Here is a 25,858-nt window from a genome sequence, read left to right on the forward strand (position 1 = left end):
GTTTTGTCTAATCATCTGTAAATTTCCCTGCCAACATAACTAGATTTGTGCCGCTGCTACCACTGGCATCCTTAGTTGACAGAATCCCAGGAGTGTTACCAGATCATTTTACACACTGCCAGTGTAATGGATTTATTAAACGACTGCAAGCCAACACAAGTTAAAGCACAGCCAAGGACACTGTATGTTATGCTGAGGGTAGATTTGGCCCTTTGGCCATGTCAATGTACTGGGAAGCAGCAGGATGACTTGGTCATTTTAAAGCTCTAGAGTGCCCACTGGAATAGTGCAGATCACCTGACTATCTGCACCAGTCTCCTCAACTCAGTCACTGCAGAAATGAATGTGACCACAAGCGCTGCATGCTAACAAGGGAGAAGATCTTCCACACACCTTTGTGTAAACATTTCCATGAAATTCTAGTACATCCATTCTGTAAATACAGATATACTACCTTGATTTGAATTTTACATGGTGTTTTCAACTTTTACAAGACAAGGGTAAATAAGACAAAAATGGATAGAAGGAATTCACTTTTCAACATGTTTTAGTTTAATGACAGATATCTGTAACATTAGTTTTATTAAAGGATATTAAAATATGTAGACACAAGCCTTTTTAAAGGAAAAACTACTTGTTTTTGCAACAGTAACTCTGGAAATCAAAGTAAACTATGGCATGAGATGGGTAACAAAGATTTCCAGGACTGAAAATGCAAAGTTTAACTTAGTACAAATGATGTAGCACAGGTGGTCACATGCACTCAAATCTGCTAGAAAACTAGAAGGCACTAGTATTGGCAAAAATTTGCCCCAAAAGTGCATTGAGTCAATGCATCTGACTTCCAGGTTCTGCTAGAGGAAAGTATTAACAACATGGGAGATACTACCATGTAGGGCTCGTGTAGGCTGTGAAATCTGTACTGCTCCAGTTGCCAGAAATAATTTAGAAGAGCACCAAGGGTGAAAACTCAAGATTCAATCAATGCAGTTTGTTTGGAAGCTAACTGTTAAAAAGATCTAAGCAAAGAGCTTGAATGCCTCTACCATAGTTTCCAGAGTAGCTAATAAAGCCTTCATCTGTTCCCCAGGGAAGAAATCCATATTTGCAGATATTTCCTGAAGAAATTGTGGAAGCTTTTGAAAAGTTTCTAGCTCTCTAAAATATGTATCTACTAGCCAATCTGCAGAAAATGTATTTTTCATCTCAAAGTTATCACGAGCCATTACTGGAAGTACATCTGAACAACCTACCTCTCTAAGAGTTAAAGTAAAGGGTGAAGACAGATTATAAACTGAACAAAAATTCAACAGCATCTTATTAAATAAAATCATCAACAGTTCTCTTTTCTGATTGTAAAAACCTTGATCTGTGCGTTCATAGAAGCTTTCAATACTCTCTTCCGGATGAACAACATTCAAAAGTTCTTGCTTTACTGGGATGGACTCAACATAATCCAGTGGCAATTTTCCAGTGCAATCCCTCTGCTGTAGAAGGACTGGTCCTGCAGGAAAAATATAAACATTAATACTAACAGTATTTAAATTTGGCAGCCAAACAAGATTCCTCCTCACCCCTCCTCCCCAAAAGCTAGAAGTCTGTTTAAATTCCTTTTTGTTATGTTATGTTGATGTAACTGGTAAGCTACACATTTACAATACAATCTAGAACATGCAGAGGGACTCTTTGCAACAACTTCTTTTCATTATTGTCTTAATTTACACAGAGTATGTAAAAACTTAATGTTATTACTGCTGTAAAGTTCTATTAAGCCTTTTATAGACCAGGTAGTTTGCTGACACTGACTCCAAATTAAATGCGTGTTACTGTGATGGTCTTTATTCTACTGTTCCAGATGCTGTGGCCAACCTTGTCTTAGACTATGCAGCAAGGTAAACTATTGAGGTAGGAATCTTGGTCTTTCCCAGCAAGTGAATTTCAAAGTTTGATCTTAACAGACTTATGAAATGCAAAAAGTAATCACTCAAATAGTTTAAAGTAAGTAAATGGGACATGTTTTACTTGTTCAGATTTTACTACATTCTTCTGGCATTTCCTGTTTATTAGTACAATAAAGCTGTTAATATTTAAACAGTTTACAGATGACTTCAGAAGCTTAAGAAAGGCTGAACCAGAAAAAAAAAATGAAGGCAGTTAATATGCTACAGGTGGTGATTTTCAAAGATGAACACATCAGGAATCCTCTTACATATGGGTTACTGTGCTAAAGGAACGATGTCATTTTAACTTAAATACAGTATTAGAAATATGTTTTAATAACAAGAGGCAATTCACTGCATTACATACCCATGCTAGAGGTTGTAACTTTGATGTGATGAAAGCTGTATCATTTTACGCCGTCACTGATTATCCAGTGCAATTAATTTTTGCAAGCTGAAGGTTTCTAGAGACAGAGGTGTGTTCTAAATTATTGAGCTGAGCAACTTCATGCTCAATGAGTAACATCCCTTCTACCACAGTCTTGCCAGTTATTTGACAGGCCAAAATCCAGAGTGTGACAAAGGCAAAGATCTGGCACAGTTGCCAGAAAACTTTGATGAATGCAAGTGCAAGTACAGCTCTTCCCCTAGGACAACAGGATCATCCACTACCTATTCTTCACAATAGCCTAGAAAAAATGCACATCTGTCAGTGCAATGCCATTTTCAATTGAGGAGCTGAGCTTACTATAATATTGGCTATTGCATCACTTAGACTGATTGAACTGAGCCCAGGTATTGGCTTGGCATGTCAGATACATGGTTCAGTAGATATATAGAACACCTGGGAGCCACGGATCTGAGGCTCAGCAAATACAGAGGTAGAACTGCAGAGAAATGTATTGATTATGAGCTGGTGCTTGCACAACAGGCACAGAAATAGCCTTTAGGGGGCAGGAGAAGACTGTAAATACAGACGGTCTCATGCCAAGAATGATATAAAATTCTGTTTCTCTACCTTAATTAAGTAAGAGGTCATCTAAATACAGTGCATTCTTCTGCCTCATGGGTATACACAGAATGATTTTTATTGAAAAAATCTAGTCCTAGTGTATAATGCACAGAGAGTAAACTGACTAGGTAGGGTAATGGTAAGGCTATCACAACTATTTGCTTTAGTAAATTAATTAAAAGACAGAAGAATTGCTAACCAAGAACATTCTCTGCAGTTGTTTTTTAAACAACATGCTAAGTTAATTATATTGATACTGTATGTTTCAAGACAAGATACAAGTTCCATGTCACTGAACACAAAATAATGTTCAAAACATTTATCCTGCCTGCCTAAGGGGCAATGTATCTTTTTTTAGAAACTAAGATATCCCTCCCACTATTATCCTTAAACAGCAGTTATGATTACAATATAGATTCCTTTCTTAAACTAATTGCCAAGCTAATTGTGTTCTTCAAAGACCATCACATTAATTTGCATAAATGCTGAACAAATTTATGTTGAAATACATGATTATACAGAGATATACCGATCTATTTTTGCATTGTGGTAAAAATAGATCAAAACAAAAGAAAACCCTTAGCTTTGCTGGGTAATCTTTATCTTCATTAATGAGTTTGGAGAATATAGTTACAATGCATATGGTGTAAAGTACAGAAGAAAAACATTACCGTATTGTAAAAAATGTGACAATCCTGGTTAATTTCATATTCAGCTGATCAAGATACGTGTGAAAACAGTATTATTTTTATTGTGACCAAAACACCTTGGCTTAAAAATGTTTAAAAAATAAATATTTCATAATAACATTGTATTTTAAGCAACTATTAAGAAAACATCACGACCTTCATATGGACTCAGAACAGTGGTTAATTTACCTAAACCGGTTTAGCATAAATGCACTCACCCCCATACTGAAGTAGCAGCTTGCCAATTTCTACATGTCCATTTGACAGTGCATCATGCAAAGGAGTCACCCTGTCCACTTGACTGAGCAGGTCTACCTCTGGACAACGCTGCAAAATTTCACGGACACACACTGTGCTGCCATGGTTACAGGCTTCATGCAAAGGCGTCCAGCCAGCATAGTCTGAATTATAAATCAAGGGAAGTTTTAAAACGGCAGAAGTAGTACTAAAATGTTAATAATGCAATTCATTAGACAGCAAAGTACTTTGCTTTTTATTATTCATCACAGTGGCAGCTAGTGATTTCAAACCAAGAAATTAGATTGGAAAATATCTGAAAAATACTGAATAGGTATTTAAAAAATCAACAGAAAATGTGGTATTAAAACACACTTCAGCAATAGATTAACCTTTCCTTAATGCTTGCAACAAAGTCTTCATTTTGTGGTGTTTAAAGTAATAAAGATAGTTTTAATAGTATAAATATAAGCCTTATTACCAAACAGATACCGATACAGATCTTTACTTAATTTATTAGTTCTGTAGAGAAAGTGAATAACTTACCTTTAACATTAATGTCTGTTCCAGGCAAAGAGAGAAGCCGAATCAATCTCTCCACTTTGTTACTTATGCAAGCTTTATGCAGGGCTGTCTGTCCTACCATAAAAAATTAACAGATTACACTAGGCTAGGCAAGATACCAACTACAGAAAATAATCAAAGTGCCTGGAACTAGGAGACCTGGATATATGCCAGAAAATTCAATAATGAGTAAGATTTTCCTTTATCCTGTTTAACCATCTTTCAAGAAAATTCAAAAAAACCCAGAGCTTCTGTTCCACCAGAGATCCAGCAATGAAATTGTATTGCAAATGGTTTAACACAGGAATTATCTCCCCTCAGTTCAAGGTTTAAAGCTTCAATCACACTATAAAAGCACCAAGTGATCACAGAACACCAAAAATACTGGGTTTTGAAGCAATAAAACTTTACAGCGCAGTTGCCCTCCCTTAAATTTATTCATGAACCTCTGTTAAAATGTATGGTTCTTTTTACAGAGCATTTAGAGCTTAATTCAAATGAATGTTTCTGGCTAAGCACGAGTGCCTCTACACACTCAAGTATAATTCAGAACTTCAAATCTGTTAACAGATGGTTTGCTGTTTCTCAATAGGCTGTCTAACTTGGCTACGGTAGCAAGGGAGGGGGAAAGAGAGAGAAATAAACGAAGAGGTCTTAATAAAAGAGAGAAAATCCTCTGGAAAATAAAAAAACTCCCTTAATGCCTTAATACCATGCAAAGCTGCAGTAAGTGTAAAAAACTGAACAGCAAGCAACTGAAAATTGCTACTTATATGTAAAGACACCACTAGTTTCTACATGATAAAAACTTCAGACCCATTCTAAAACCTGCTTTGCTTTCACTAAATGATCAGGTTTGAACAAGAGCCAGAGGAAAATCTTGACATCAGGTGAAAAATGATGTAACAAACATCTTGGAAATGAAAAATATCTCAGGCTAAATCTCTCAGCGTTTGTGGTAAGATTCAGATGTTGTATTTTGTATTAATACCTTCACTATGTAAATCTGTCAGCTCCATACTCATTCTTGCAACAGAAGATACTACTTACAATGTTGGCAGGGAAAGAATAGATAAAAAGCAGTTTGGATTTTTTTTCTGCCCTAGTCCTCTAGCTCAGTTTTCTTTGTAGAAGTCAGTATGTAATAATTCACATCAATTTTACTTGCAAAAGCAATAAAGAGAAAGGGAACCACTTTTAAAAATGCATGGCCTGGTTCTGTTACTGAAGCTCTCTTAAATCCCCAAAGAGGGTTAGGGTTTTTTTGTCCTTCAGTCTTCATAATACAATTATGGTTTTAATTTTTTGAACAATCCCAGCTTGCTTTTGCTAAGTTTTTTTAAGCCTTCTCTTGCGTTTCATATTAATATAATTGTGTTTTAAGCAATATATGTAAATTTCTGATGATGAAGATGACAAAAAGTAGTTCCAGCAAATAATTCTGTTCAGGTAAAGGCTCATGTAAAGTATGATTTATAAAATTTGTTTAATAAGATGAAACCAAATGATTGCAGTGCTATTTTATTCCTTAGGTACTTGGGTTCCAGTACAGCTAAGACAAAAGCCAAATGCCTTTCATAGTCTGGGCTGAATGCCTGGGAGAAAACAGTCCATATGCTTAACACAGCTACGTAACACAGCATACTCCTCAGTCTTTGTTCACAAAATGTCTAGGACTGAAAGAGATGAAGACTGAATTATACTTTCAAATCAGAAGACGTTGATCCTACCAAGCACAGGTTGAGGTAGATTAGCAAAGTAAGGCAGGCAAGGCTGGAATGAGCTTGCACAAGCTGTACACTGTATTTAATATCTAGGAGGGGGAGGGGACTGATGAAGGCAGCTTTATTCCACCATATATACAATTCCTCCTTTGAAATACACATCAGAAAAAAAGGAATATGAACTATAAGAAAGTAATTCTTGGGTATAAGCCATAATTTTATTCAGCATTTACCAGGACAAGATTTTTAAACCTGAAACTGTTGATTCTACCCATATAAAGTTCTTAACATAAATTAGATATACAGAATACCTTTAATATTTCTTCTGTTAAAATGTACCTCTTCATCCAAACGGCAGTGATTCTCTTTGGCATATGCAGTCTCAGCTCCAACCATCTGTGTCAATGGAGGGCACTTCTTAAAGATTAAGTCACTGAAGACAGAGCAAAGGGAACATGTCTAAAATCAGTATTACATATTTTCAGATAATGTATGTGTGCTTAATGCTTTAAAACACACCATACTCAGATCTTCTGTGAATTTCAGAGTAATTTCTGAAACTTAATTACATACTTTTTATTTCATTTAATTATAACTGTATTTAAAACTGCAATAAAATTAAATTACCCACAATTAAACTTTCTTTAAAGTTAATTCTATGAATAGTTCAACTTCTCTATGCACCCTTTAATACTGGGAAAACATAACTACATCAGACTGCACACAGACTGAAATGGATAATGGGGAGAAAGGGGGAACCCCAGCCCAGAGGTGTTACAGGTTTATAACAGAGCTTTCTGACAGTTGCAGTAATTTGTAGGCAACAAAACAGGTCATACAAAGTTCAGGAAACGTGTCAGGTCAAAAGCTGTCCCCCAAAGCAGAATAAAACTGGTGATGTTATAGGTATTACTTACGGTAGATCAGGCAGCACTTTGACTTCGTTCTTATTGCCATTTAGCATTGGTAATGTCCTTTGAGACTCAAGGCACGGCCACTGCCCTATTTTCTTTGTTTTGTGTATCTCTCTTGCTTCATGCATCCCTATCTCTTGCAAAACGGGCAAATAGGAAGTGACCTGTTGCAAAAGTAATATTTTCAACTACTTTGCATGCACGAAATTAAAATGCAGTCAATTTTTTTTGTCACTCATGATACAAAGCACTGATCCACCATTCACAGCTTGCAGTACCTACATTTTTAAAAATATGATCCTAAGTGATGGCATATATAGATTGTTTAAAGCTGTCTTCTGCAATCTTGTGTTCTTGTAATTCACTCTTTATGCTGGCCTCAGAGGTGGGTGGGTTGTGTCTGAGCCAGAAAGTAGGAAATTCTAGACTTCTGACATAGACCTTTGGTTGCTGAGAAAATTTTGATCACTTTAGCTGGATATAAGACTGAAGTAAAGCTAATTGATTCTCAGGTACTTAACAAAAATATTTACAAGCTGCCTGCTTGCAACCCAGTGAGCAAAACCCAGGGGGTAATTTGGTAAAAAAATATTCACTCCCCTCCTTCATCTCTTCTTAGATGAGGGCCTGGATCAAGCCCTTAAACACTGCAAGTGTAATAAGCTAGTTCTTTCTTAGTTGCTATCCCATTAGTAAGATAGCTTTGGACATTGTAGATATGGCTTCTTTCTTGTAATACAGAGCTTCCAACCCACCTACAACACTCATTTTAAAAAGTCTTGTAAGTTTCTGCAGTTTTGCAAAAGCAAAGGAAAAAGTCCACTGAGGAGACTCATTCAATGACTGCAAAATAGTAATACATGAAGAAAGATATTTAAGAAGGCTTTGAGTATCTAGCAGATCACTGTAGATTCTGCAGACAACTTGCAATGGGTGAAGGACATCTTAATGGCACCTTCACTTTACATTTACCATCAGAGAATAGCAGATCACCATTTAAACCCAGCTGATAATAAGCTGTATGAGAAGAGCTGGCAAAATTGGACAATAGTTAATATTTACTATAGGGAAAGGAGGTACAATAATGTTAAGGAAAGCTATAAAAAGCACATGAACTTGTTTCAAGCACTATAAAAATTTACATTTAAGTAGTTGCAGAGAGTGATCAGTAGTCATGGCAATACTAAAAATAGCAATTGCTGCTGCATATGTGCTGGCAACATATGTTAAGTATTAGACATAGAGTTGGTTTATTTTTAAAGTTCTGACAGTCCTTTGTTCAAGCTCTGTTTAAACATGATGTATTAATAAACAATGTTCTCTATTCACAATAGCTCATGTAAAATTCAGGAAAACTTATGTATGGCAAATATATAAAAGCGTAAACTTCTTTTTGTTTGACTCTACCTGGAGAATTTTAGGACATACAGAAACAGTTATGGATTCCATGTTATGTTTATTCATTAGTATTAAGATTATTGAAATGAAGTTCTAAGTTAGGGCATGTCATTACTGCGTGATCTCCCTGATTAGGCTGCATCCTGCCAGTAGTCATTGTTTTGAGAATTTCTTTCACAGTTTTCACCATGTATTTCTTCATCAGCTATCAGAAATTGTGATTTGAAGGCAGGAAAAGGTTTGCAAGTAGGAGAAAGTTCTTAAGAGGAAAAAAAAAAAAATCACAAAACCCCACTGTCGTTCAACGTCATAAAATCTTGTATGTAAGAAATGCTTGGACCCAACAGAATAACAGACCATCATCTCTGAAAAAAAAAACCGAAGGAAAATATAACCCAGGAAAATCATACACATTTTCCTTAATTACAAATGTAACACTGCAATAAAGTGTTTACATCAGAGATTATTTTAAAAAGCTTTCATCCTGAGCTTTAATGTTAACTGAATGTAAACAGATGACTTGGGTGTTACAGATTCTTTGGTAAGAAAAATCTTACCATTGTTTTTAAATTCAGGTCTCCATCAAAGAGAAAATTAAATGCAGTACAGTCTGTCTACAGGTGGAAGACAATGCATGCCATGAACATGACCTTAGACCACAAAAGAAAGATATTTTCCAAGACTTCCATGAATCCAATTACTTGTAAAATACTTGAGTGTGATGTTAAATGGATGAGTTACTTACTATTTTCTGAAGAGAAAGAGGTTCCGTAGAAATAGTTATATTCCTCTGTAAACACAGTTTTTTAAAAACTGCTTCTGCAACAAACATTTGAAGCCAGAGGGATGGTATGGAACAAATGAACATTTCTATTTCATGCACTGAAAAATCTGGATAAAAACACAGGGAATAGGGGGGAAGAGAAAGCCTTAAAATAAGAATATACAAACCTGTACATCTAGAGTTATATAGAAGATAGCTCTCCCAGACGTTTTTTTTCTTCCTGCTATTGCAGATTCAGAAGCTAGTCTCTAGGAAAAATACTAAAAATGCTCATATTAAAAAAGATTATATCCATCATCTGATAATAAGACCAGCTTCTAAGAGAATGGTCAACAGATTTTAAAAGGCAAAGCACCACTTTTTATGTGAAACTTTAAAGAAACCTTCACTCTATATACAATCTTAGACAAGTTACATCTTGGTTTTGAAAATGATTTATTTGGGAAATTATGCAAGCAACCACCTTTAAAATCTGTAAGTGACACAATACAAAACGCAATTCAGACAAAATGTGTAAAACATGAACAAAGAACAAGTAATGCAGGGTGATCTATAAACTCTACATTAAAAATGACTGTAAGCAAATTTCAACCCCATTCAGATGCGCCAAACAGTTCATACTATTTAAAAAACAACCAAACAACCAAAAACCAGCCAATGGCTGAAGAATACATATTTACCTCAATATATATGGCATATATCTGGCCTACCTTTCTTTGGTTTTGGAAAAGGAGACAGAATGACTGATTTTTCTTGAAGAGTGGAAAGAATTTGTATTATGATTCCAGCAAATTAATTTTTTTTAAAATAGCAACTGAAACAGGTGGAAAGTGAGGGCTGTCATAAAGAAGAAGTCTTTACTCTATTAAGGGACTACTCTATTCTGCTAAATAGTACTCATACATTAACTGTTAGACATTAACGTTAATTGTAGGTTCAATCAAAACAGAAACACAAGTTTTGAGAGTACAGACCTTTTCTCCTCCAAAAGCAACAGAATTTAGGAGAACTCTGCAACAGCTTACAAGACTTTAAGTGCTGTGGACTGAACCAAGCAAGCAGTTATCACCAGTAGGTCAAGTAACCTTCACTCTTTATAACCAGACTGTGAATGTTGTTCTTGTGAATCCTCTCAATAAAGGAGAGCATAGAAAGTATAATTTTCCATTTCTGTACTGGAAAGTAAGAAAGTCTTACAGAAATACATATCAAAGATTCTCCCTATTACATGACAGCTAGAAAATCTGTTGGAAAGATAGCACAGCAGTAGGTACTAAAAGCCCCACTGATTTGAATACTATAAAGTTCCAACTGATTTGGCCTTCTATGATCTAAAGGAGGCTATAATGGCTCTGATGATTTGCTTTCTATAAGACTGGAGTAGAGCTACTTGTCTAGAGACCAAGATTTTAGTTTATTTTTTTCAGGATAGCGCTTCTCAAGTGTCCAAGGAGAAGAAGACACTTTAAATGAAGCCTATGTACACCTATCTCTAGAAAAAATAATGACTGAAACCAGGATGTCCATATTTCATAACTGGGGGAAAGTTCTGGTTGGAATTAAGTTTCAAAATTAAATTAGAGCATTCAGTAGTTTTCTTGAAATTATTTTTTCTTTTGAGCTCCTCATTCTGTAGCTGCTAAAAGGACAGATATCTTGATAAATATGCCATGTTAAATGATATTTGAGTTGTTACATTTCTCCTTATCTAGTATATTTAATGAAGAGGAAAAATACTGATTCATCTGGTTAGTTGGAATTTTCCTCCCCTTCCCCCAGATAAAGTCTGTTAAGGATGTGTAATGAAACAGTGAAATGTTTCATTTGGAGTCTGCGTGGGTCAAAGAGTTCAGCATAGCTTCTGCACTCATGATTGAAGTGTCTTTAATAAAAAAAAATAATCAAGTTTGTGGAGTGAAAAATTTCACCTGAGAACCTGCCTTAGCAAAGGTACCTCCAATTGCCTCTCTGAAGTTATGGTTTATTATCATACGCTTTCAGCTCTTCCTAAATTTACAGGAGAGATCCAAACATTTTCCAAAGATTTTTTGTTTTACTTTATTCTTCATACTGTGTGGTCATGCTTTCACATTAACACTGAGATTTATTTAGAAGGATTTTAATATGAAAGCCTGTTCCATTTGATCTTGGGAGAGACAGATGCATACACTCAACAAAATACAATAAAACAGTTTCCTGTATACATACACATCATACCATAAGAGTGCACATATGCAACAGAAGGTAAAATAAAACTTGGAAGTAAACTGAGGATTTTACTGAGGACTTTAGTATGTCTGATTAAAAGACTTTCAGAGGCCTTTCAAATACTCACCATCACATGCAATGGCAAGGTACTGTGCCAAATCATCAGATATTTGATGGAACACATTTCTGTCCATAAGCAAACTTGAGATGATCCAATACTCCACTACAGTTCCAAGAATTGCATTTAATAGACCACCTACTTCACATATGAAAGCCTACATTAAAAAAAAAAAAAGATAGAAAAAGATTATCTATAGACCTGTAGTGTGTAACAAACTGACACAGATAATGTACCAGTAATGACACTGGAGAACTTCTTTAGATAAAAGACCACTCTGATGCCACATCACTTTTTTACTGGTTTTCCTTTTTCTACTCCAAGATTAACTGTTGCAGACAGGTCAACAAAATTAATATGCTATTGATGCCACATCAGTTAAGACTTGGCACTGAATAAATATGTTATTTGAAAATATCCTGTCTAAACCAACATGCACAATGGGATCAAAGTTTGCCAGTTTGTGGGATCAGGAAACTTTCCTCTGCTACCAAAAATTCCACAGAGACTAGCAGCTGCAAATTTAGAAAGAGCATACATATGACAATTAGCCTTACCTTTTTCTCCCCTGAACCTGCACAAAATGGTCACGATACAAAAAACAAAGTGCATTTTTTGCAGGAGGCATCAAGACAATTTATCATAATGTGAGACAGGTGAATGTATTTGTTCACCCACATGAGTAAAATGTGGGTGAAAGGGGTGGAGAGCAAAAGCTGACCTTGAGGTAGCAAATTCAAATACTGACTGTTGATACTGCAGGTATTAATGTTTTGCACTCACATATATAGCTGCATAATAAATGTGGCTGGTACACTAGTTGCAACTACATTAGCTCAGCTAACTATCTCTGCACACTGACAAACTATATACTGCCAACTGGTGTAGGCTTGGTTGCCATTTTGGTAATACAATGATAATACAAAACAAGAGCTTCTTAGTATTTTGAAATGGTTGAATGCCACGTGAGGCTGAAATGCTCCAATTTACTGAAATCATCATCTGTTCTGAAAATATTTTCATATTCAACCAAAAACCTATAAAAACATAGTAATGAAAACACATGCAAAATTAAAAAGGAAAAAGCAGCAAGCATTTCCATTAAACATAGGAATTGTTACCATGTATGACAGGGTCAAGTCCTTGCCTTTGTCCTACTCTGCCCCCACAGCAAGAAGCTGGGAGACGGCACAGCCCGGACAGCTGACCCAAAATGACCATGAGATATCCCATGCCATAGAGTGTTATGTGCAGCAATAAAAGCTGGGGAAAGAGGATGAAAGGGGGAATGTTTGGGGTTATGGTGACAGCCTTGCAAAGTAACCACTACACATAATGAAGCCCTGATTTCCAGGAAGCAGCTGGACATCTGCCTGCTGATGGGAAGCACTGAATGAATTACTTGTTTTGCTTTGCTTGTGCATGCAGCTTTGCTTCCCATATTAAACTGCGCTCATCTTAACCCATGAGTTTTCTAGTTTTTGCCCTTCCAATTCTCTCCATCATCCCAGTACAACACCGGTGAACAAGAGGCTGGGTGGGCACTTACCTGCCAGCTAGAGTCAACCCACTACAACATGCACAGCAAATAAAGTAAGATCCAGTTAAACCTTTTTTTCAAAATTCTCTTCCTTGTTCTTATTATTGAGAATCAGAGCTATCCAACTAAGAAAAGCATTGAAGTGGGAAGAGGCTGTTGACTGTGTTAGCATTCAAAGGTTACATCAGTACAACTGATGTCTGCCAGCTTAGCAAATACAATTCCTACATTGCTGTTCCATTTAATGCTTCCAAGTACAGCATGGCAGTGACAGAAGTTTCACAGTGTGTTTTAGTACACATAAAAGTTTTTACAGGAAAGCTTTTAAGTCATAGGAAAATTCGTCTTAACTTTTTTGAGTTAGAGAGTTATTTTAGTTGTTCTTTACAGTTCTTTTTCATACGGTGTAAATGCAGTACTCCAAAAGTGCCTAAAACATGCTTACAAGAAAACTAATGGAAGTGACAGCTAGACCAAAAAGACATTCAGATCTATAAATTTACACTACACAAACTTATACCAGGTAATGGTACTTGAAACAGGGAAGAAGACAAATTAGAAATGTGTAAGATGATACAATTAAAAAATGGAATTAATGTCTTTTTCACTTGTCAGGCTACGCAAGACAGCTGTTTCTGGGAAAAAAAAAACAACACCAGTAGTATCAGGAATGAAAAGCATTTCTGTGGCATTATTAAAAGCCATGCAATCGCTCAATGCTACTCAAAGTGTTATAAGCAATATACAGGGTGCTTCATAAACTCTTCAGCTGAATTAAGAGCTTTGATTCAAAGAACCCTGACCCAGGAGTTTCTGTATCAAACCTATTTAAATAATGTAATAAATAAAAAATATTATTTATATTAGAAGTACATTTGATATTGATCTGAAGATCTCAAGTCATCAAAAAACTTGTATGTTATTTGGCAGTGCATTTTTAACTCCAATACTTTCAGGTATTTGTAAGATGAACTAACATCTATCAAACACCAGAAAGCAAACGCACTCATATATGTAACTTAAGACTTTACAGCCCTTCATTCTTTCTTTTTCTTTTTTTCTGATGTAGGTTATAATAGATCTCAAAAGTGAAATAACTTCAGAGTAAGTAAGCCAAGGAAGGCAGTAACTCAGAATTTCAGCACGGATTTTCACAGTTAGAATATTACAATTGCTTCTGGATTACTCTTTCTAAACACACATACGCACACACATACATTTATAGAACATAACTTTGCAACAAATCAGCACTGGAAGCGAGGAAACATACACAGTATTTTCCCTCTCGTGATTATTTGTTGCAATCTTAGAATCAATCTGATTCTAAAAATCTAAAGAAGAAAAGAATAATTTCCCACTTTTACCATGTAGGAAAGAATGTGTTAAATATATCCGAATAAAAATTAAATTATTTACCTGTTTTTGTTTACACGTATTTTCATTGGAAAACTGCATGGAAGTTGAGTATATTAAAACTGGCATGCTTGTTTCTTCCCACCCGCTAACATGCTCGTAAAACTGGGAAACATGGTCACCACTTTACACTGTGCTATAAAATACTTAATTTCTGTGCCCATGAAGATAATAAGACTATCCTGAGTCATTACTTCCATTTATCCTTCTGAATGGCCTTACATGATTCTCACCAATGTATTGCCTCTTAATCAAAGAGTGTTTAAAAAACCAAAACTGATAACAATGACTCACACCCTTAAACTCAAGACAGGAAAGGAAATTTCGCACCCAATATGCTATATTTAATGAAATGGAAATACTCTGGTTTTACTTACTAAAGTAAATACTTAGTAAGTATTTAGTAAGTATTACTTACTAAAATAATAAACAAATAGGGAGGAAAAAAAAAGCTGGGGAGGATTTGCCGCTTTGGGTTTCTGAATGACCTTTTCAACTATGTCATGGAATTTTAAATGAGTCTCTGAATATATGGAAAAATCAGCATATCAAATTTTAGTATAACAAAGTTGAGAGTGCAGAAAAAGATAGACTATTTTTGAATGTTAAAATACAGTATTTTGTTTCAGAGTTTATTTTTGCCCAAAAATGCAAACGGAGAGAAAGTGAAATATGAAATTAAAGAATAAAGCTGTAAGAAAGAACATACAACGCTACGGATATATGAGCCAACAAGGTGCTTTTTAAGGCTAGAATTCGTATCTCCAGGGATATTGTACAAATTCTTATATACCTGTACAATACAAACTAAATTGAAGGCAACTTAATTGCTGTTCTGTGACCTGCTGACCAGGACATTGACCTGAAAGATACTGAGTGCTTTGCATACCACCTCTTTCTTTTCAAAAGTGAGAGGCCTTGTAAGTACAATTCTTACATACTACAAAGTACAATAATTATATACATGTATATAAAGAAAATAGAATCTATACAAGATGTAGGTCTCTATATTTTATGTTATGTTTTATTCTTTATTTTTCATATATGTATTACACTCTATCTGACACAAGTGATTATTCTGCTTATGCAAAGAATGGTTTATGAAAAAGGTATGGCTTAAAGTGCTGGAACTTATCAAAGGAAGGCATAGTAGAAAAAAAAAAATTGGTTCCTATACTTGAACTGCAGATTCAACACTGGGAACATATGAAAGCAGTCTCATTTTCCAAAGAAACAGAATGGCCACTGACACCAACTGAATGCAAGCCTGCTTGGTGCTCAGTACCTTTGAAAGGGTAGGTTGTTTAAATATAAATACAGGTATAGAAACCCAATTTTAGGCACTTCTTTAATATCTTGACCAAGGATAAAAGGCAGCACTGTTTCAGAATGTCTTGCTTTGATAGCCCTCAAAAAAGGTAGGAGGTCTGGCTAGGTAAGATGAGTGAAGCTCTCATTATGTTTAATCTTTCGTCTTTCTTAACATAATGAAGAACTACTAGGTATTACATTAAAAGTGCTTTTTTCTCCGGAATACTTCATTTTCTATTGCTGTTCTGTTATTGTATTGAAAAAATGAAGTACCTATTTATTCTGTGCTTTCACAATAATTTAAAAGAGAACGCAGAGACAGCAGTAAGTTTGTATTTTATTTGAGAATCTAGAAGTCAAAGATGTTTTACAAGGCCTCTAACTTCTGAAAAGAAAGAGATGGTACAGAGGACACTCAGTATCTTTCAGGTCAATGTCCTGCTGGTCAGCAGGTCATAGAACAGCAATTAAGTTACTTTCAATTCTGTTTTTCTGAAAAGACTTAAGGAAGATACCACATGAAACTAAGAGACTTGGAAAGAAAAGTGCAGCATTTATTAAAATAAAATAATGCATATCTGTAGAAAAGAAAAAAAACAACAAACCAACCCAAAACATTACTTTTGTCAGCTATCACCTTCCAACATTTCCTGCATACAATCACTGTAAAATAAGATAATCACCTTTTCCGTTACACATTATTGTTTGACAGGATGTGTTAAGTTGGTGTCCCTAATGACCACAGTAATACCTGCTGGTAAGGGCATGTGAACATCTGAATGCAGCCAACAAGCTACTCATGATTCGTTTCTTCTCTACAGATCAATATGAGAATCTTATGGATCAATTCATTTCCTTTAGTGGAGCAAAAACCAGCATGCTTCACAACAAAAGGCAGCTATAACAAGCAGCTGTGACACTTACATATAATTCCTCAAAAAGGAATGAACAAAGGAATGCCTTTAAAAAAAATGTCAGTCTTCATTATTTTAAAGCATAAAATTCATACTCACATCATTTTTTCTGTTCAATTCTCTGCGGGAAAGTATGACCCAATCTGCTAAAATATTTATGTTTTTGGTAAAAAGCACTGAGGTTTCACTTCCCAGCCAAAAGGTCTTTAGAAGAACTGTCTGTGGCCTGACTTGCTGATGCTGTGAATTGGTCCCTTCAACCAAACTGCAAAAAAAGAAAGTGAAAAAACTTAAATCTATGCTGCTTTGATTACTGTAGTTACCAGACAGAAACGCTGTCTTCTGTCAAAACACACACAGGTTTGGCAATTTTTAAGCGTGGAAAGATCAGACACAATTTCTGATGAATAGTAAGTAAAATAATGATGACTATTACAGTCAGACTGAAGGAATGCTAATATTGTGCTAATATTACATAAAGTGAAGGCTGCCTTTATTGTATAAAGGCAGAGCAATCCCAAGACTATTTTTATACTTGATAAACTAAGGAAAGGTAATTGTCTCACTGGCAAAAGATAAAGGTTAATTGAATAAGAAAGGAAAAAATCAGTATGTTCAAAATACTGCTTGTCTGCCTTAAAGAATGAATACCAAAGCATTGAAAAGCTAAAAATACAACCTTATGAGCAAAATGAAATGCTTACTGAAACTTGTAATACAGTGAAATAACAGGCTGGTAAAAGTTAGAGAACTTAAGTCATGATTATGAAAAAACCTATACAAATTACAATAAGCATATTAAGAATTTAAAAATACAAAAGGAAATGCTAAACTGCCATCTCTGTAGAACACTATCTTATTAGGAATATACAAAAATCAGGATGCAACCTGCTGTAGATACAGAAATGCGTATGAAATTGTGAAAAATAATAAGAACATATTATCCTATAAAACCTACCTTTTTGTCATATACTCTACTTCAGATTTTACTAACTCAAAGAAAAACTTCAATAATCTTTTGTGAACTATCCTCTGTTCATCTCCTCCCCCTGAAACTGGGACTGCATGACAAATGGCTTTGCAATAAAGACAAGACCTGAAAAATAAACACCAAAAATCCATTTGTATGACAGGAATCATGGTCTGATCTACCTGCTAAAATTGACTTTTGACAATTCTGACAAGAAAATATCTTGCTCCATAGCAATATTTATAATTTTAAGGCCTAACTTTCCTGTTTTAAAGCATTATTAAAAAAACCCCAACAACATAAAAAAGTTTGTGACTGGCACTTTTTGTTGTAGCTTAAGATTTTTTTATTATAGTCTAAACTAAATAATTTTACTGTAATTATTCTGTCTCTACCTGAGGTACTACACAATTACTGAACTTAACAGGACTTCTTTAAAATCTTTTAATTACAAGGTAGTCTGGTAATATTTTATGGACACTGTAACATTCTACAAAGCTTAGTTAAGGGAACAGTTCACACATACTGTTTGACAGGACTAGTATCACAGTTTGTGACCAAATCTATTGATCAACATGATGGAGATAATTTTGAAGTCAAGTGTGAACACATTCTTTTTGGCTACTGGAACACATTTTTTGGAGTCCTGGAACCACCAGGTAAACAACTACCGGGTATTCATATTCTGTAAGTCAATACCAAAAGATAAAATACTTTATCTAAGAGATAAATTCTTTTGCATTTCATGTGACATGTTCCTAACAAAAACTATTAAGTGTCCAATTATAGTGATTCAATGCCCTTCAACACCATAGACATACTTAACAATCACACGTGCATATAGCTGTAATCACGGTTGCATCAAAATATTTAGGTTTTACTTCACATTTTATGACAGTAATAAGTAGAGGTACTGTTTCCCTTCCAAACGTATAGAAGAATTTATTTCTATTGAAGTACATTACAAAAAGTGAGTTCTCAAGCTAAAGGATAGACCATCTACCCAAACAGCTCCTATGTACTGACTGAGACTTGTATTTGCCAGTGTATAGGATATAATCAGACTTCCTGAACAAAATGGTAAAGTTTATGATTAAAATAAAAATAAAACACGAAGCTTCATATTTGGTAAGGTAAGACTGGAATTTGCTTTGCAATTGCAGCTCTGAGTGTGTATACATATATGTACGCATACATAAACACCAGAACAGCAATAATACATGGATTACTGTAATTTGTGGAAAGCTTAAAATAAATCATTTTTTTAATAGGAAGGAGGATGAAAAAATGTACTTCTTTTCCTTTCCAAAAAAAAAAAAAAAAAAAGCCCTCTTCCTGTGACCTAACACTTACTGAACCATAAAGTGAAAGGTCCAGATCTCAGTTACAATTCTAGACCTTCACATTCTGTTAACTTTTCCTGGTGAAAATGTGACTTTAATACAGTAAAATTTCAAGTCTCCTCCCCCATCCCAGAGTCTAGAGCAAGATAACAACTATTGCATCCAACACCTCATTAATCTTACCTTACAAGCACCTCAATCAAGGACCATGTGCCTTTCTTACAAACAGGACACTGAAGAAGTTCCAAATAATACTTTAACATAGATGGGGACTTCCAAGGTGGATCATGTTGGAGAACAAGGTATAAAACGTGATAAAACTTAGCATAAAATAATGCATCAGTATTTCCCTGTAATAAAATGTGAAAATATTATTGGCTCCATACTGGCCAAGGATCCCCCAGTCACTAAGAGTTTATACATTTTCTTTATTTCTTACAATCCCAGGTGACCAAGTTTAATCACTGAAGTAATATGCAATCTAATGCATAACTACAGCAGCAAAATTCTGAGTTTACAAAAAAAAAGGAAGGGAAGAAAGAGAGCTTGCTCTAGTGTGATATTTCAGCTGAGCATATCACTGCTTAAAACAAACCTTCTTCTCCATTATGCTCTCTATATGCAGTCTACTAGGTTAAAAAAAGTCACAGAAGTGCTGTTCCTAAAAGCAACAAAAAACATTATGGGCCAATTCTTCCACGATTTTAGAGCACTACATTCATACAGTTTGTAAATAAATAATAATTTAAAAGAAATCCTTAAGTATTAAATTCTTTCCTTTTTAACATACATTGATGAACACGAAGGGTAAATACATCACTAAAAAACCCACTAAATACTGTATCAGAAGCAAAGATCGTAATATTTCTATTTCTTGCTTTAATATTTATAATATTTTTAGTCTTCATCTCTCACCAATAGGACATATTCTAGAAGAGAATTAATAAGTTGCACAGGAGGTGTGAAGTACTTCTGATTAGCAGCAAGTTCTGTGATTACATCAGGAAATAAATACTCTTCAACTAATCCTTCAAGTATATACCATGTGCCTCTGGACAGGTCAGTATTTTTAACCTAAGAATGAGATAACTTTGTAAGTAAAAGAACAACTTAATAAAACCAAACAAAACCAAAATGAACAACAAACAAAAACACCTTACAAGAACTAGCAGGAAAATGTTGGTAAACAGGGAGAAGATTATAAATTAAAACAGAAATACCACTTATTCCCTGATCCAACAAGCTGACATGTAGAAAAGTTGCTCTTACTGAACTAGGATTTCATTGAAAAGACAGTAGGTTCCAGAATGTGCTTCTCTTCTTAGAAGACCTGGATACATCTACCCTTCTTAAAAATAAAATAGAATTCACACCCAATAACTTGTCTATAATTTCTTCTGGAAAGGTATACAAAGGAGTGTTAATATTTCTAAAGTGCAGACTACCTCCCACAGTATACAGCTGGAGCACTAAGATAATTAGTATCAGTGAACAGCTTCTGAACAGCACCGAAGTTAAGGAAAAATGTAAAATCACGAAATACATCATTTACGAGTACACATTATAAAACCATAAACCATGTAACTGTTTTATCTCCCCAGTTCTCCTATTCCCATTTAGCATGTCAGATAGCAGCTAATGCTATAGATAGCATAGATATTGATCCCAGTGGATTTTCAAAGCTCTGAAGATCATCTCAATGGCACAGGCCTTCCTTCTTATTCTCCACCACTCCTGACAATGAAACACTTAACTCTGCAAGCTTTCAGAAGACCCAGAATGATATAACGGCTTCCGTGAAATGCTGTATCTGCCCTGCAATTTCCCTGTTATTGTCTGTACTCTCAGCTTTCCAAACCTTTATTTCCACAGATTAATGATAGGAAAAAGGAGCTATTGAGTATCTCAGCTACACTGTTATTTACCTCTTTCCTCCAGTAAGGTATTGCTATTTCTAGTCCAGATTCAAGCTGAAGCAAAGATGTACTAACCCGTCACAACCACATTGCTAACAGAAGCACAGTTTCCCTCTGCCTGATAAATTTCTGCTTTGAAATCCAGCTATTTTGTTTGACCACACTCCCTGAGGCTCTGGTAAATTCCAAGAAACTCGGCTAGGAAATCACAACTCAGAGAAGCGGTCAGGAAGATCACTGACTGTACTGCTGGGAGTTAAACAGTTACATAAATTTACTGTTGCTTTTGACCCTGATAACTTGTAGACTTTACGATTCCTGCCAAAAAAACTGGCTCCTAATGTATATTAGATAAAGCTACTCAATACATCCTCACTAATTGCTTTAAAATTAGTTTAAAATTTAAGTTAATATAGATTTTGAATCGAAATGTGGTTTTCAGGTCTGTTGAGCACACTGCTATTGGCGAGATTGTTTTCAAAAACATTTCACTAATAAAAACATTAGGAGCGCAGGTCAAACCTGAAAAATCTTCAGAAGGAAATGATAATCTTAGTTAAAGCATAGCTAAAGTCTCAGCAAATGAGTTTCACCTTAGCAGAAGACTGCCTGCAAATGTTTCTTAGTTTCCTAATGTATGCCACTGTTACATTAACAATAAAGCTGCTCATCTAGACAACTTTTAATCAAGTCTTTGTGCATCTGGCATTTGCAACTCACATTTATTTCAATTTTCTTGTTCCTATATACACTATTAAAACCTTCATATTATTTCCCTTTGGCAATAATAGTTGCATTCATACTTTTGTAATGTTAATGATATGCAAACAGCACATATAAAGAGCAATCATAAACTGTTTAATAGCAAAGAACAACTTCTCTGTTGCCTGGATTTAAGACGTCTGAAGATGACTCAGTATATTGTGCCCATACAAGCACGTAACTACTGGCCCTCATCTGGTGATCATACCAGCAGCGATTGAAACTTGTATCTCTTGAAAATTCTAGTCCTAGAACAAATAGCAACATCAATGCATTATTTGGAAAGTACACCCAGACAAAGCTATTTCGGGAGAGTGTGAGGCCTTTTGCATTACATTCAAGTTAAGGAGGAACTGGAGAACCGGTTTTCAGTTTATTCATAAGGGGGGAAGGAAGGAGGATAGAAAACTGAGGTCATGAACTTTATTCAGTAGCAGAGACACCTACTGTAGGGCCTTAATATTCAATAAGCTGTACAAAGCTGCACTGGCTCACATTCTGGCTGATGAACTAGCAGTTTCGTGTGAAACACTGCTGGTACAACTATCAAAACTTTAGCAAATAAAAAACAAAGATCCACAAACAAATAAGTTGTGGTTTATATAGCATAATGTGCAAGAGAAGCTGACAAAAGAGAAATATTTTAGAGAAGACAACAGATAACAGAACACTCATTTGAGTTAAGCCTTCCTAGCAGATGCAAACCGAGATGACAGAACATAGTATGTAATTCTAGTCTGCTAATGTTTGCAGGTTTTATTTTGCTTCACTAGCATTACTGGAAATGTTTCTTGGAGCTGTTTTTAAAAACCATTAATATACTGCTTATAAGAGACCCATGCAAGATGTAAAGACTAGCAATGGATATTCCGCAAAGCGATAAAAGCCATTGGCAGGTCACGCATATGAAAAATCTTAAATTAGTCTTAAAATTTCCAACAAAAAAACCCCCGCTATTATTAAAAGTACAGAAGAACAATTTCAACTTACATGTGTTAAGAAAGCTAAAGGGGTCTTTCCCCCATAAATTCAATAAGCTAAACATTAACCTTAAATTTCAATACAAATCTGCTCAGTTACAAATCTGTCCAGTTAACAGAAATGCACACAGCATTCTGCCCATTAATGGCAGTGCTGAATGACAAAGGCATTTTAGTGCTTATGTTTTAAAAATATTTTTTTCTTCCCTTTCTTACAGTGTTAACAGAAAGAAATCAGATAAAAAGAGATTTATGTGAAGCCCAAGAGCTGATTTTGTCAAACTAGGACCTCACCATACATCCCATAACTATTTATGTAGGACAGCTCATGAAGTTACCAAATCTTCATTTACCAAGAAATACAGGAAACTCATAGATAACTTCAAGTGTTTCCTGTTTTAAGTAACACAAGCTATCACATAAAGTACAGTACCTCATTGCTACTATGTATGATGCTTTTTAAGTACTAAGAGGTAATGTAGCAACATTATTTAAAGTTCTATGTTAGCATTATAGACAGAAAAGGAAAATTTTGAAAAGTATTTACTTCGATATAACAAAGACTTAATAAAACCTGCTGTTGACCTTACCCTGATTTATGGCATTTATTTGGCTTAATTGGAAGAAAAAGGAGAAATTAACTCAATAGCACAAAAAAAAAAAAAGGAATTAAGTCAAAGTAACTATGAAAGCAGGACTGTAAAACATAATGTATTCTACTTGCAATCTCCACTTCAGTAGATTTTGAAACCTGCATGATGATGTTTAAGGCTCATGCTGTAAAAGCTACTGTTTTTTTTTTCTACCATGAGACAACCTTCAGTTAAAGTCTGTCCCTACTAGCAAAACCAGGTGGCCACTGCAAAATATGTATACTTTTTCTTTATTGCTACTGCATAAATATAGTGCTTGAACAATTTAAGATGCTCTAAATCATATTAGGCCATTTTGCTGCTTCTAAAACTAACACGTAAGGTTCTCTTAAGTAACAGGGTTAAAGAGTTTCTTTGTAATAAAGGGGAGAGTACAGAAAGTGTAAAACAAGCAACATTAAACACAGGATCAACTAGACTGGAAAAGACCTTTAAGATCATCACATCCATCATTCCAATGAAGCTTTTTAACTCTTCAATAATTTCACTAGCTTTGGACAACAAATATTTTAAAATGTTTCTCTGATAGCCAGCTTCTCACTGAAAGCGCATTTGCCAAATTCAATAATAAATTCAATATATGCAACATGACCTCTCTGTGACTATACTTACCTCTGTGCCACATTTGTTCAGCTGGTCTTTTTGAGCAAACTTGTGCTTAACAGCCTGTAAAACAGGATAAAGTCAATCTACCAATAAGCATATTCAACAAATACTGTACAAAATTCCCAAAATGACAACTTTTGTTAAACACAGTACAAGCAAAATATTCAGCAGAGCAATCTATTTCTATTTTAATATTTGGATGGTGAAGTTATGAAATGGTGAATTAGTGACCTAAAATGAAAATAATATGGGCATTCTTTCTATCCATTTTTCCTGATACTCTCTGTTTCTTGTTTCTGGGGTTGTTTGGTAAGGGCAGTTTTACTAGTTTTGGTCCACTTAACCACCTTAAAAAATATTAAGTGTTTTCAGTTTTTCTGTGGCAAAATGCAAACTTTGGATCTCTCAAGTTGCCTAGATATGGCAGTAGGCGTAAAAATGTGTTAGTATTGTTGCTGCGTTTAGTTAACAGCCTAGTGGTACGATCTTACTAATACATGTTATCAAAAAAGTATTTTAAGAGAGATAGATTGCCTTCAGGATTATGTTTACTCCATCTGCAAATGCAAACTACGTAACAGTTTGAGGGAAAGATAATCTGATAATAAGTGCACTTGTGTGTAGTATACATGAAGAGTCAACAACATGTTTTAAAGGCCTGGAGGGCAGTCATGATAAAATGTCTCTGAATGTAAGATGTATCATTCGAAGGTGTATAGATTTAAGCAGCACGAGTCTTCTATTTGTTAATCTTGTGTTTAAACATTGTGTACATTGAGGATTTAAAAATTCTGATTCTTTTGCTACTAAGAACTTCATAGAGTACCTGATTTTGCCATCACAAAACCATACAGTGCTTCATGTAAGCAAGCCCTTAAAAAATACATCACCATCTGTATCATTGTAACTTAAAGAATAATATATCCTAACTCAAATGATTGTGCCTTTTTAGATATGAAATAGTGGTTTTAATTGCTAATGCACCATGTTTATCAGAATTAGGTATCTGACATTAAGACAAGGGCATTTAGTTCTATCTTTTGCTTTATAAAAATCATTCACATTAACCACCAAAATACTTGCTCTAGAATACGGTTAGTTTTACATATGTGTTAGTGCAATTTGGCTAAAGAATAGAAAGTCCGAGAAAACCTGTAATCCAAAGGCATTTTGTTGAACAATATTTGTTACTTATCTCACATATTACACTATGATTTCAAGTAGTCCAAGATGTCTTTCACACATCCATACCTATCAACTACCAATACTAAATTATAATTCAACTAATGGCAGATGTAGTAAATATGGGATTATAAAACACTGAAGGTTAAAAGGCATTATTACTATTTCAAAAGATGTAAAATATCTACTTTAATCACTCTGCACTATAATGAAAGAAATTTAATAGTACACATTGTATGCTAAGAAAGCATTAACTGCTTGTTACTTACTGCAGCAAAATACATATGTTTTATAACAGCTTTTTTCATTTCAGCAAGCTGCATGTTTGACATGATTTTGTCTCCTTCTTGTGAAACCGGAAAATGGTCCATTATAGTATCTTTGGTATTTTGTATCTCATTCTGTGCAGAACAAAAAAAGTACTTTTAGTTTCAAAGCTAATATTCTTTCAAAGCTAATGCTCTAAACCCGCTCTTATGTGCTAAGTCTTTCTACATATTCTATTATAACCCCTTGTTTATGCATGCTGATGTAATTGCTCAAGGTTCTACATTATGTGCCAGATAAACAGCTGGTGGTTTGGAAACAAATCACTGATGCTGTAGGAAGTTATAGTATAGTAATGATCAGCTTCCCCAGAATTATTTTTCCTAACTGACTTTAACTCTGACCCAATAGTG

At 34.8% G+C, this 25,858-nt stretch overlaps 1 protein-coding gene across 1 annotated transcript in view; it reads right to left on the bottom strand.

Moving 5' to 3' along the window:
* Positions 1 to 533: 533 nt before the first annotated feature.
* The window catches only part of SLF1 (SMC5-SMC6 complex localization factor 1), a 34,155-nt gene continuing 8,830 nt past the window's right edge, over positions 534 to 25,858 (bottom strand). The window contains exons 5-17 of the mRNA XM_062617489.1: positions 25,448 to 25,579; positions 24,003 to 24,056; positions 19,995 to 20,153; positions 19,263 to 19,429; positions 17,725 to 17,862; positions 16,866 to 17,031; positions 11,598 to 11,745; positions 9,224 to 9,369; positions 7,084 to 7,244; positions 6,478 to 6,599; positions 4,425 to 4,517; positions 3,860 to 4,042; positions 534 to 1,504 (exon numbers count right to left, since the gene is read on the bottom strand). Of these exons, the coding sequence (XP_062473473.1) occupies positions 1,020 to 1,504; positions 3,860 to 4,042; positions 4,425 to 4,517; positions 6,478 to 6,599; positions 7,084 to 7,244; positions 9,224 to 9,369; positions 11,598 to 11,745; positions 16,866 to 17,031; positions 17,725 to 17,862; positions 19,263 to 19,429; positions 19,995 to 20,153; positions 24,003 to 24,056; positions 25,448 to 25,579 (2,154 nt within the window). The 3' untranslated portion in view covers positions 534 to 1,019. The remainder of the gene's footprint in view (positions 1,505 to 3,859; positions 4,043 to 4,424; positions 4,518 to 6,477; positions 6,600 to 7,083; positions 7,245 to 9,223; positions 9,370 to 11,597; positions 11,746 to 16,865; positions 17,032 to 17,724; positions 17,863 to 19,262; positions 19,430 to 19,994; positions 20,154 to 24,002; positions 24,057 to 25,447; positions 25,580 to 25,858) is intronic.

This window comes from Pezoporus occidentalis, unplaced genomic scaffold (assembly GCF_034315485.1).
Source record: "Pezoporus occidentalis ecotype Australia unplaced genomic scaffold, CSIRO_AGI_Poc_V1 ctg197, whole genome shotgun sequence".
In the NCBI taxonomy this organism is placed as follows: Eukaryota; Metazoa; Chordata; class Aves; order Psittaciformes; family Psittacidae; genus Pezoporus; species Pezoporus occidentalis.